Genomic DNA, 13,933 nt, shown 5'->3' on the forward strand with positions numbered 1-13,933 from the left:
TATGAATGAACTCATTGAAATAATCAGCCAGTCTTCATTCACATACTAAATCTAAGTATTTATTCAGGCATTATACAGCCAGATTAGAGACTATATGGAAAAGAACAAAAAAGTGTTTTGAAAAAGCATCATAAATAACATTCAGTAAGAGACATCTTGAAGCTTGATTACATTTTGAAAACACATAATTTTTCAGACAAAGTGCAAAACAGCAGATGGTCATTTATTCAGGAAATTCATTTGTGGAAAAAGAAGCTTTTGTTAGGATAAGAATAAAGTTGTATCAAGATTGAAGAGTTTTAAAGGTTTGTGCTAAAAGCTTTAGGTTCTGGACTGTGTTTCGTGAGATAGCACAGTGATTTTAAAATCATATTATTAGCATGTTTTTACTTTAAAATCTTGCTATTTTGTTGGATTTAATGCATTTTATACCCTTTAGACAGGAATATTTTTCTGTAATTTTTCTGTAACTTGATATGTCTATGAAAAATATCCAATATTGATATTGGCACAAAACATTTTGATACATACTTGGTGTATTACCTGGATGCTGTTGACAAGCAAACTACAATAAGAAAAATCCTCCTTGTGAGGCGAGTCCATTTGCTATTCATTCAGACAACTACATTACTATTAGTATAAGCCTCCCAGACTGATCTTGTAGATAATTTGTCTGCCAGTTGGGAGTATCCAAAGGACAAATTTCCCCTAGTGGAGTAAAACAGCTCGTGCAGTTTTTTGGCTTGTCCATCAAGTCATGTTTTTCTATTAACAATGGAGTCTGAATCTCAGAACTCCATATGGCTGGAAACAGGACAAGTAGTGAGATCTCTCAGCCAGGTTCCCAAGTGTTTCATCATGCCGTTCAGAATAGAATCTTTTTTTGTGCTTTCTCATTATTTAATCAGAAACAGTACAGACCTTTAGAAAAACAGTATCAGAAATGACTTCCATTAAACAGAAATTAAATGTATTAAGTGCATTCTAACAATCAGTTCTTAAAACTTTTTAAAAATGTTTGTAAATGAAAAGTACAAATGTAATAGTGTAGAAATACAAATGTTTTCTTGCATGTATATTTTACATTTATTTGCTTTACTTTGATACTGATATACTAAGAGGTTTCCATATGCAGTCAGACTGTATATAAAATCTTTTTTTTTTTGCAGTTTTTCTTCCTCCTTCTTATTGTATCACTTTAATTATATCACTTCAGGGTTCTCAAATGTACACCTATAATCTAGTAATCTAATAATATCACCTAGGAGTAGATTTTACAGTTAAAAATCAAAATGTTGCTGATCATTCAAGATGAAAAAGTTAAGAATAATCACAGCTTAGCAGTAACTGTCATCAGCTCAGACTATTTTAGATTTAAGAAAAATGATTAATTTGTTGTTTTGATAAACACGTGGTACAGTAGCAGTAAATATCTGGCAGCTGTCACACTGCTTGGGCAAACCCAATGCGGTTGTTCCTTCTGTCAAACTCTGTGTAGTACCTGGCAATAAAGTTGGCACCTAATATCCAAACTGGACCAGTAGGAGGTGGTACATCCAGTGCCCTGAAAGTCACGGTGCAGATGTCCTCTCCAAACTGTGACTGCTGTAAATAGGAAAATAAAAGAGAGGATGATAATATGAGATATTTTACATTTTACACTAATGATGTACTGAAAAAAAAAACTGAACACTAAAAAACATTTCTCTTTTTGGTTAAATATTTTAGCTTGTAGTTGCTGAAGTTTACATAGTTTACACAGGACATATATTGTCTTACCCAGAGAATGTAGTCTTCCTGTGTGAGAGGATACTCCTTTCCACCAAGGTGAAAGATCACACTGGGTAAAGACATGACCAGGTCACAGTTCACAGTATACTGAAGGAGAACAAAGACAGAATTAGGAACAGCATAGGCCACTGCATTATGGAATGAAACAAAACTGTAAAATTTGTCAAGATTAGAGACAGACTGATAAGTGTTTTCGGGTGACACCGTCTGTCTGTTTGTCAGTTGTCTTTATGCACAATTGGACAGTTCTCATCGAGAGTGGGCCTGGCTGCCACTTTAAAAGGGGGGGGGGAGGATTTTGTTCCAAATGTATTCCGATACAGATTTTCCTGTTTTTTTTTGCTGCATTTAAATTACTTTAAATTACACTGCTTCAGAATTTAAATAAATATTATAAAATCGCAATTACAAAACTCTGCAGAGGGCTTTTAATTTGAAATGACAGATATGAGAAGGTTGACATATTTTTCAAAATGCTCTGTTGTAAAGAAACGTACCAAAACAGTGGTTGGTTTTGTACTGTTTTGTCTAAAAGGAACTAATTCACATGCCTCTAAAACTTCCCTTCTGAGTGTATCTGGTTTTTAGTGCAGCCATGGCCTCCTGGGCCAGCTCTCTTAGTAACACTGCATCGCTGCTTAAATGTTATTACAATCTGCATTACAGGCAGTATGCATTTTTGTTTACATTTATTGTTAATAAATGTATTATTATTATTATTAGTAGTAGTAGTAGTAGTAGTAGTAGTAGTAGTATTTATGAGGCTTGCTTAGGAAAACCATTTCCAGTTTTTGTCTAAAATGTTTTCTTTTTCAATCCGTATGTATGTATCTAAAAGCATACAGAAAAGTCATAGGACACAAACTGCAAAAGAAATTTGGTGGCACTATCTTGGCAGACTGTCTTGTAATTTATTTTTCACAGGTGCCAATAAACACAACTGATTAGGACCATTTCACTGTTTGTGCACACCCTACACATACAGGTTTTGTGAACAGTGTTAAGATCTAGAAGAACAGAATAAATGTTATTGCAAAATTAAACTGTTATTATCTTCCTAGCCTTGGTTTTAACCATGCAAGTACTGCTGAATGAGTCTTGAAATTCATGAAGGGGTTGTGTTTTTATGCCAAGTAAAATAAGTTATCCTCAAACAATATCATCCCTGTAACCAACACCATTTAAAAGCTTATATAACTGAATTAGCAGAATAGATACATTCTGAGGACAATTCAATCTCATTTAAATCATAACACTGCAGACACTGCAGTTTATACTTTGTATGCTTGTTTGAATTAGTCTTTCTTTTGATATGTGTATTACAACTATTGACAAAAATGAATAATGTCAAACGAAAAAATATGTAAATATCTATACTAAGAAAACAGAGCATATTTTTGTTTCTGAGCCACCTTCAGCATATAATGACTTGTGGTCAAATTTAAACATACTTGCAGAGAAGAAGTACAGATATGTTGAGCTGTTGGGATTAGACAGTGTGCCGAAGATTTGCTTTTCTCAGAAGCAAATCAAGTAAAAGAGAAAAACGCTCTGCGGGCTACATTTTGTGCTTATGTCATGTGTTTATGTGGTTTTTGTCATTGGTTTTGGTTGCAAATGGCTTCCAAATGGCAGTGCTGCCATAATCAGGATAACTCAAATAAAGGGATGCAGCAGTGGGTTTTCCTTCTAATTTAGAACTTAGAAATGTGTTCTGTGTTGATTTTTTAATGTGGCTGATTGATTTACTTCAAATTGTGGAATTGTTATGTTCCATGTATAAAAAAGACCTAATTTACTTGAGTATTCCTGAGTCTAAAGAAGACATTGGTTACCTTCTCCCTAAACATGAATCTACAGTGAGCAGAACTTACTCCTCCCTCTGCCAGCTCAACAGCACCAATGGTTTTCATCAGGATGGAAACAGAGGAGGCGGGGCCAGTTATGAAGGAGGAACCTGTGTCGATCACAGCTGTACAGCCTTCTGTGCAGAACAGCTTGTCCGCCCCCACAGACACACTAAAAGGAAGAAGAACTTAAAATTATAAATATTTTTTTTGTTGTTGTTGGAATTTATGTCCATGATGCATTGAATTCATGCTGATCTGTTCAATCCAATATATATTCTACTAGTAGAAATGAGTTTTAACAACATTACTGTTATGGTTACATACATGTTTTTCTAATTGATGATTGATAACCATTTACATACCCCTTCATGATGACCTCCCACTTGCCCTCCCCCTTCGTGGGGACATAATTGAAGGAGCCTGTGTAGTAATTTGGATCTGTACCTCCCAGTACCAACTCTCCTCCTGGGATGCTTTGGGGATCTCTGGTACACACATGTAAATGGTTAAGAAATCACATATTTTTGAAATTATTTATGATTAAATTTTCACTTTGAACAGGATTTTACAAATTACATTTTAGCAATGTGTCAGTAAGGGGAGCAGCCTATTACTGTATCATTTCTATTGAGACTTCAACTTACCTGCTGTAATATACTGAGAAGACTTCCTCTTTAAGCACATGCTGAGACATAATGCGGTCAAACACTGGTGTGATGCCATCAATGGCCGCATTCGGATAGCCCATTCCCAACACGCCATCAAACTTCGCAAAGATGAAAGGGATGGCTGGAAGAGCTGTAGCCTCCGCAAACACTTGCACCACTGGGATACCACCCACCTGTGGATATCATTCAGAATTTTTTTTTTTTTTATATACCATTTTATTTCAAAATTTTTCAATTTTCTCCCCATTCAATCCACTCACTAGGACTACCCCTATCACTAGTAATGCCCCAACACACCAGGAGGGTGAAGACTAACACATGCTTCCTCCGATACATGTGAAGTCAGCCACCACTTTTTTTCGAGCTGCTGCTGATGCAGCATTGCTGAGCAGCATCACAGCACGCTTGGAGGAAAGCTCAGTGACTCGGTTCTGATACATCAGCTCACAGATGCCCTGTGTTGTGGACATCACCCTAGGAGTAATGTGGGGCTAGAGCGGCATCTCCCCACCCGCCGGCAGCTTGATGACCGAAATTGGAAGGAAGGTTATAAAATGTAGTATGTAATTAAAGCATTTTGTCATTTCAAACTCACCACAACTATGTCCTCACTGAGGAATCCCCGGACATTTCCAGAAGCGTACTGGATTGAAAATCCTGTTCCATTGTAAACGTGTGTGTGAGATTTGGAGGCGTCATATCTGTTATGAGTAACTAAAAGGAAAGAAGATGAGAGAGACGCTCACAGGATAGAGAAAACAGCAGTGACTGTGTCAGTTGTTCTGGATGAATTGTGTGTGTGTGTGTTGTGATAAATAATTACATGAATACATACAACAGGCTGTGTATAGAGGAGAACACATATGTGATGGCACCCAAAGGTTGGCAGAACCCGTATCAAACACAACGTTGAACATCTGAGCTGGTGAACCAATACTGATCTCCCCAAAGTACTGAGCCTAAAAGAAAGAATACAGGTCAATAGATCAGAATATAGACTTAGGGTTAGTGTATTTTCTCATGAAAGACGCTAAAGCCCTTTAACATGACCATTTTTTGTTCTTGTTTTTATATTATTCATTCACATATAAAACACATTCAGATTATACTATCGTAATATAATATTTATTGTTATTCACTTCACTTAGTACTAGTTTTAACGCTATGACTATATTTCCATTACACAGATTGTCGTTAAAACTCTGCCTCCACAGAAAGAAATACATGTATTTTACCTATGGTTAATGGTACATTGTATTGTTAAATAATAACTTGTTGCATCTCACATCTAGATAGTTGGTGAGAGGTGTTGGAGCTGTTCCATTTCTGGGTGACAGGCTAATGTCCGATTTCAGTTCAAGTTCAGCAAACATCTGTGCCGGTGTGACGCCTGTCTCCTTCAGAGTTTCTCGAATGGAGGGCATTTTCTTCAGACTGACCCTATTCAGACAAGAGAGCAACGCGTAGCATTCATAAAACATGTGATGTTAATACACCTTCTGTGAAGTGCCTTGAAAAATTACTTCTCGAGGAAAACCTGTTAAGTTGTACCAATATGTGTCAGAGGACGTTTTAAGCCTGCAATTTTATCAGGCTCAGGGATGTTCATTTTAATCTTTAATCTTGTTAGCTTTAAGGACATTTCCTGAAAAACAAAACTATTTCAGAAGAGGGTATCTTAGTGTACTATACTTAGTGCTGTCCCCTGCCTAATTTGACAGTGATTGAGACATTACAGCTTTGGAAAAAAATAAGAGACCACTTAAAATTGATGAGCTTCTTTGATTTTACCTAATTGAAAACCTCTGGAATATAATCAAGGGGAAGATAGATGATTCCAAGCCATCAAACCAAACTGAACTGCTTGAATTTTTGCACCAAAAGTGACAAAAAGTTATTTAAACACAGTGTGTAAGACTGGTGAAGGAGAACATGGCGAGATGTATGAAAACCAGGGTAATTCCACCAAATATTGATTTGTGGACTCTGTAGTCCTCAGCCATTTCAAATTTTTCGTAAATAAATGCTCTAAATAACAATTGTTTTATTTGGAATTTGGGAGAAATGTTGTCCGTAGGTTATAGACTAAAATAACAATGTTCATTTTACTCAAACATAAACCTATAAATAGCAAAATCAGAGAAACTGATTCAGAAACTGAAGTGGTCTCTTAATTTTTATCAGAGCTGTATATTCTGTACTGAAATGGTGAGAAAATAGGGCTGAAAAACACTGTTGTAAATGTAACAGTATTTTAGTAGAACAGTAACTGTAATTTTCATTCTATTATTCATATCTTAGTTTAGTAAGTTTGGAAAAAATATTTGGTTTAAACAGCAAACATATGGAGGTGGAACTGCAAATATGGAAACTGGAAATAGCAAACTTAAATGTGTAAATTTGTGCGATATGAATTTAATATATTTTAGGAATATTTTTTATAACGATTTCAATTAAGTAAACTGTTCTTGTGCAGCACAAATTGAAGATGTGTTCTCTATAGAAGATTTGTAAAATATTATTTTTACATAGAAATGACAAAATGCAATTTAATTTAGGACTGCAACTAATGACTATTTTTGTAGTCGACTTATCTGCCCATTTTTTGTTTGGTTAGACGTGATTATTCTTTTCATGCCCTCCATTTGTATTTCCTATTGGTAAGGACAGCTAAATGTTCAGGCTCTAAAAACAGTTTTGCAGTAATTTTTGATAGTTTGACGTACCTATATGACACTAAAAATTACAAAGTATACTATAGGAAACATTCACACAGGCTAGATGTTATTTTCAGGAGATTTAAGGAAACTTGTATGTATATTTCTTACTTTTTTTTTAAAGGAGAAACCTCCCTGAAATTATTGTTTGTCTTTAAGAAAATAAAGTTTTGTTTTTTTAAAAGAGTCTGTAGTTACTATAAAATATAACTTAATTAACGGATTGGACAGAGTACAGTATCTCCCCAACACTTATCACAGTTAACGTAAAGTTTACCTAATGTTATTGATGTTAATGAAGGAGTGAAGCCTGTTTAAACTCACCTCAGCAGCTCTCTGCAGTAATTAAACTCACCACGGGTAATATAGTTAATATAGAAATCAGTGTTTAAACAAGTACAGAACTAGTAAAGACAGACTGTAAAGTATTTTTGTGGAGTTAAATGTGTTTGTTTGTTTGTTTGTGTTTAATGGACACACCGCTGATATTACACTTTACGCGCGTCTCGACCTCTCTCTCTCTCTTTCTCTCGCACGCGCTGCAAGTCCCTCCCACACTGAAGCCTCATTAGCCAACTAAGCATGAGGAGAGGCCAATCAGGATGCTCACTCACTTACTAAGTGTGTGTCTTCCTCTCTCGCCCCTTTTTTCTCCCGCGTGCGCTTTTTCTCTCTTTCTCTCTCTGTCTCGCTCCATCACACTTTAACGACGCGTCGACAACGAAATTTTTTTTATAGTCGACATTGTCGATTATGCCGACTAATCGTTGCAGCCCTATTTAAATTGCTTCTATTTACATCTTTGCATAATACAACACTCAGTACACATCCAGGGGTGTCATATTAACCTTTTTGGACAATTGTTTGATCCAAGCTAATATGTGTAGTTACGTTGGTATGGTTGCTGTCTTATGAAAAACACTCATCTCCATTTTTGTTTAGTTTGATTTTTAGTTTACTACATAATTTGAACAGACAAACTGTCCCTTACACTGTGCCAAAGTTTCCTGATAAACGAACCAATAGAAACTTTTCAAAATGACCTGAAATAAACTATTTTTTTATTTGTGTTTCATTGGACAGTGACGATATCCTTTCATCTCCTCAACCTAAATGTTCTGTATCATTATTACAGTCATTGGAAAGATACTGTGCAAGCAACTTTATTATTCTTTTTTCTAGGACACTACAATATACAAGACCATGTAGAAGTCTTAAAAGAAGTCATAAACGTTGTTTTGAAAAAACAAAAAGTGTGATTTTGCATATGCAGAGGTATTAAAAAAAAGTGTAAAACTCCCCTGTAAATCAGCGCATTAATGTTATCTGAACAGATGGTGACAGCTGGGTAACAGCAGTGGAATTGGTCACATATGTCACATTCAAATCAGTCATTCTCAAATATCACACTATAAAATAAAAAACACATGCTAGGAAAAGTTTTTTACCCTCTGCTTTCTAATGTGGTTTGTGCTGACTTTTTCAAAATGCGAACCTAACCTAGACCACATTGTGGAACTCAGTAGAAAACACTATTAAAACAGATATAAATCAATATATAAAGTAAAATAAGCAAGACAATTACAATAATCTTTGGTTAGTTAAAAAAACACCATTTTCATTGCTCATTTTCAAGATAAATATATTTTTAGGTGGCTAGGATTTCAGACTAAGATTTTTATATAATCCATTAAAATATACATAATCATAGGAATCGTTTCCATACCTCTGTAAGGCCTGTGCACTCACAGACAGCGAGAGAAGAAGGACCAACAAGTATACCACTTTCATCTCCTCAGGTGCAGTGGGACAGCATCAATTTTGGAAGGATGTATTTGTAGCAGAAGCAGATGGATGTAGGATGTGCGTGGTCTTTTCCTTGCAGGCTTTGATGTTTACAGAGCGTGTCTGAAATGCTGTCCTGCTTCATGAGCATTTATACTGTTTCTTAGATGAACAAAACTGACTCTCTGGTTGACGCAGTACCTTATTGCACTCATTTTTGCTCTAGCCCTATTAGTCTTCCTCTGTCATTCTGTCCCGTTTCAGATTAATTGCTCCCAGGACCTTTGACTTGTGGGAGACCGCTGTGTGGAGAATTCTAAGGAATTCCCATCAGAGAATAAATCGGACCAGGTCAGCGCACTTATTCATCAATCCTTTAACACTTTTGGATGGCTGACAAATGTAATTACCTTAGGTGGTGTTTTCAATAATTATGGTAATTCTACCAAAAAAAAAAATTGCATCCAGAATGATCAACAGCCATAGTTTTCAAAATGTGTAAAATGATTATAGCTGGTTGAACGATGGTGCGATAAATATTTTGAAAAGCACATTTCTTACATAACTCAATTTATTTTGCACTGTAGGATGCAAGTCAAGTTGGCCAAAAGACTTACTGGAAATTTAACAGGGTATGAGGTATGAGTAACTTCACTTACTGAGGTACTGTAGCTGATTAAATGAAACCACACCAGCTGAATTCCAATATAATAAAATATCTGTTGTGCATATATGGAGATTGCTTTCATTTCTCTTTGCTTCCATTCTTCTCTCATTCACTCTTTTTCTCTTCTCATCTTTGCTTCCGTCTGACTAACAGATGTGTTCAGAAACAAGCCTATAGCTAGCTCACATCTGTTTGCACTTGTCCATTATCCTCACTCACTCATCACTGCTCACCTCCCAGACTGCACATTCAGATACCCCTTCTGATGAAAGCATTCAGCTACTTTAAGTAGCACCCATTGCTGACACAAATGTGTGAACGTGCACACATCTTGTCTATTCCCTGTAGAGAAGTAATGCCAATCAAATCGGACGTTTTGCTGAGGCTGCAGTGTGTTTGTTTGTATGTGTGTGCGCATGTGCATGCGTGCGTGCATGTGAAAGAGAAAAAGAAAGGGAGACAGCTGTAAGCTATGAAACTGTGTTTTCTCGAATAATGAATGGTGCTCCATCCAATACTTATAGGATACGTTGGGGATTTAGGGGTCAGGTTGGGTGATGATCATTTAGCACGACCTTACTAATGCTCTTGTCACTGAATGCAAACAAATCCTCAAATCAGTTCTCCAACATCTAGTAGAAAATTCCCTTTGGAACAATAGAGACAGTAATGCCAACAAAATCAGGAAGACTTTAGCCTATACTGTGTGGGAGTGTACAATAAATTGTATATTTTTCCTTATTTCGACTTTTTTTGCATAAAGTATGCAAAGGCCTTTAGCCTGGGAATGCAGGAGTGCAGCCAGGCCAAGTGCACTCTAAAAAACAGAGGTACGATATGAGTACTTTTTTGTACTCGAAGGTACACTCTTCATAATTGTACCCTCAAAGGTACAATATTGGTCTTTACAGGGTCAGATTTGTTCCCTCTGAAGTACAAAGTCATTTCTAACAGCAATAAGTACAAATTTGTACCATTTAACCAGCCAAAAGGTACATTCAGTATTCTGCATCACTGTACTAATGAACAATATATATTTAAATAGCACATTTTTTATTTGAAAGCCAGACAATTTTGTATCATCAAGTTTTTGAGCCATATTTAGTTGATGATAACGTTTATAATCTTTATGATCTTTACTGCCACAAAAACCATGGGTACAAAAAAGGACTTTCACTGAAAGGTACTTTTTTGTGCCTCAATATAAGGTACAGCCCCAGCGACAAGCTTTGTACTCTTTTAAGTACAAATCTGTACTTATATTTCTTAGAGTGTGCTGAAAACCTCTAGGAGTTAAATTGTTTTAGGATTGTATTATACCTTCTTTCACATCTATACCAGGATATCAAACAGCAGTTTCACACATCACAATTTTTAGCCATATTTTTATCTACACCTAAAGTGAATGTTTAGGTAAATGTGTTTTACATAAATAAGTGGTAAGGATGAATAAATGCAGATATATCCAGATGGGCTTAAGGTGATTGAGATGCATTGTTATAGAAAGAACAGTGGTGAATTGAATTTATTTGATACGATTAAAATTATCTAGTGTAGTAAATATCTAGTAGAGTTTCTGTATATCATGTTAATATTGGTAATATACAGCTCTGGAAAAAAATAAGAGACCATTTCATGTCCTGAATCAGTTTCTCTGATTTTTTTATTTATAGGTATATGTTTGAGTAAAATTAACATTGTTTTTTATTCTATAAACTACAGACAACATTTCTCCCTAATTCCAAAAAAAAAATATTGTCATTTAGAACATTTATTTGAAGAAAAAAAGAAACGGCTGAAATAACGGGATAAAATGCAGAGCTTTAAGACGTCAAATGATGCAAAGAAAACAAGTTCATATTTATAAAGTTTTAAGAGTTCAGAAATCAACATTTGATGGAATAACGCTGGTTTTTAATCACAGTTTTCATGCATCTTGGCATATTCTCCTCCACCAGTCTTACACACTGCTTTTGGATAACTTTATGCCACACCTGGTCCAAAAATTCAAGCAGTTCAGCTTGGTTTGATGGCTTGTGATCATCCATATTCCTGTTGATTATATTCCAGAGGTTTTTAATTTGGTAAAATAAAAAAAAATCCATTGTTTTTAAGTGGTCTGGTCACTTATATTTTTCCAGATCTATACATTTTAAGGGAAACCAGGGAATTATTATTATTATTTTTTAACATTATTATGTTTAATTAATTTATTTAATTGTTGATATGTCTTTGGGGATATTAAACATGTCCAGAGTTTTTTTTTAAGTAGAACAAAATACATTCAGACTATTTAATGCAGCTTTTAGTTGCAACTAATTAATTCATTATTAATGTGAAGCTGTGACAATGATTCATTTAGTTTGGTACATATATTCACATTTTGTGCATCCCTCATATTTTTTATTGCATCCTCAGCAAAAAATATTTTTATAGCTATTATAGCAATATGTAGCAATATAATATGTTAATTTATTCATATTTTATTCACATATTCTTTCTATGGAGTAGCATTGAATGCTTCAGACATCCGGTTCTCATTCCCCTCCCTGTAGAAAAATCTCTGTCCAGCAGACAACAAAGCTCTTTCTGTAGTGCAAAGCATTTCACATCAAACTAGCCTGGAGGATATTGTTTACATCTTACACATTTAATTATTTAATTAATAGGTAAATTCTGCTTGTTTGTTATCTGGGCAGATGGAAGGTCTGCAGGGGAAAGGAAATATATATATATATCTATCATTCCTAATGAATCAAGTATTCACAAACACACACCTCTGATGTGCCATATGCAGCTTATCAAACTTACTCCATGAATGTGAACCTAACTCAAACCACATTGTGGAGCTCATTAGGATTCAATTTACTGAGCTTATTACAAGATTTACACTGATACTAATTAATCTGAACATTGGCTGCCAACTTGTGTATTGGCAAGTAAACTCACATAATTATCTGTAATTTCGCACTCACACTACACATGCTGTTTCTCACAAATTTTGACAACCCCTTGATCCCCTTTGTTTGTCCTCCAGATGAATTTGACTTCTGTGAAAGTGTCTACATCTAGTTCTCTGAATTTTACTAAGAGGGGTATTTTATTAAGGTGGGTATGCTAACTAGCTAGTCAGCCACTTCCAGTATTTGAAGGTGTTATATCAGGACACCCAGACCAGAACCCAAAGCAACAGCAAACCAGTGAAAGACTCTTTTGTGAACTTGACAGTGCCCTCCTCACAAACATTCACTAATCATGGATAAAAACTGAAGAAAATTAAAAGATAGATATCAAGACCTGTTCATAGTCTGTAACTACAAACTAAACACTAACAATAATCACACAATTCTAAAGAAAATTACTGTAACATATAGAAAAAAAAATCATAATTAAGAGATTTGCAGGTCTTAACATAGTTTTACATGTTTCTAAATAAACATGGGTCTGTATATGTTTTATTCAAAAAAAAAAGTATTATTTTTTACCGGTATTAAAGTAATTACATTAAATTGAAAATAAGTCGCATTAATGCAGTAACATATATTTAAGCAGTGCACATGTTTGATGTTAAAGAACTACTAAGTCCTGTTGTCATCATCTACATGGCCTGTGTCTCCCAATACTTAGCACTCACTGAATTAAACTTCCTGTAACTAGATGTGCATCACACAGAAGAATGAGGGTTACAGATTACCCTCAGATATCTCTTATTTCTCATTATAAATAAGAGGTAATCTACAGATACAGCAGATGCAAGTGTAAAATTTTGATTAATGCTGCTGCATTTTTCTTTTATTACTTAGTAATTGTTGAGACACTGCAAATAAAATGGTTTAGCTGATCTAAAAAATAAAAAGGAGACCAGACCAAACAGAGTATATTTGAAAGCACTGCATGTCAGAAGAGTTGTCAAAAAATCAGAGAAGAGATCATTGCTTTGCACAAACAAGAAAACGGCTATAAGTAATGGCAAAGACACTGAGTGTTCTTAGGTACTCAGCTGGTTAAACAAACACTAGGTAAGCTACCTGGAAGCTACGTGGTAGAAAAAGTAAGCTATCACTGGCTAAAAATAAGAAGGTTGGCTAAGGGAAGGAAGTCAAGTGGCTACAAAAGGCCTTCAGCATGGTTTGGCGGCAGCAGGCACACTAAAGCTCATGTTAAAAGCTGCAGGTCTCCATGCCTGTCAGCTCCAATATGCTCAAAAACATGTAAATAAGCCACAGAACTTTTGGGACTCTCTTATGTTGAGCGATGAAACAAAAATAGAAATTTTCATGCCTGTAGCCCTATCTGGACGGGATTAGTTTCTCAGGGGGGCTTCTGTGAAAAATATTTCACACTTCTACTCAGACAAAACTCTTGCATCCCGACTGCAATTGAAAAAACAGGAGGACCAGTGAGTTTTAGGCTTTCTCGGTCACATGACATAATGTTATTAGCCGCCATGTTTTC

At 35.3% G+C, this 13,933-nt stretch overlaps 1 protein-coding gene across 1 annotated transcript; it reads right to left on the reverse strand.

Moving 5' to 3' along the window:
• Positions 1–202: 202 nt before the first annotated feature.
• ren (renin) lies at positions 203–8,966 on the reverse strand. Its single transcript, XM_007234631.4, has 9 exons — positions 8,753–8,966; positions 5,596–5,749; positions 5,145–5,268; positions 4,905–5,023; positions 4,286–4,482; positions 4,004–4,126; positions 3,666–3,810; positions 1,780–1,878; positions 203–1,605 (listed from the first exon to the last, which is right to left on the reverse strand). The coding sequence occupies exons 1-9, from the start codon at positions 8,815–8,817 to the stop codon at positions 1,444–1,446; spliced, it is 1,188 nt and encodes a 395-aa protein (XP_007234693.3). The 5' UTR covers positions 8,818–8,966; the 3' UTR covers positions 203–1,443.
• Positions 8,967–13,933: the final 4,967 nt, after the last annotated feature.

The sequence above is a fragment of the Astyanax mexicanus genome, chromosome 12 (assembly GCF_023375975.1).
Source record: "Astyanax mexicanus isolate ESR-SI-001 chromosome 12, AstMex3_surface, whole genome shotgun sequence".
Lineage (NCBI taxonomy): Eukaryota > Metazoa > Chordata > Actinopteri > Characiformes > Acestrorhamphidae > Astyanax > Astyanax mexicanus.

Bases quoted from the DNA above. Each gene is read 5' to 3' on its own strand.
- ren (XM_007234631.4), bottom strand. From the start codon at position 8,817: ATGAAAGTGGTATACTTGTTGGTCCTTCTTCTCTCGCTGTCTGTGAGT. The intron at 5,269-5,595 runs GTGAGATGCAAC...TCTTTCTTTTAG, and splicing joins CTCTCACCAACTATCTAGAT to GCTCAGTACTTTGGGGAGAT. The intron at 4,483-4,904 runs GTGAGTTTGAAA...TGATATCCACAG, and splicing joins TCAGTGAGGACATAGTTGTG to GTGGGTGGTATCCCAGTGGT.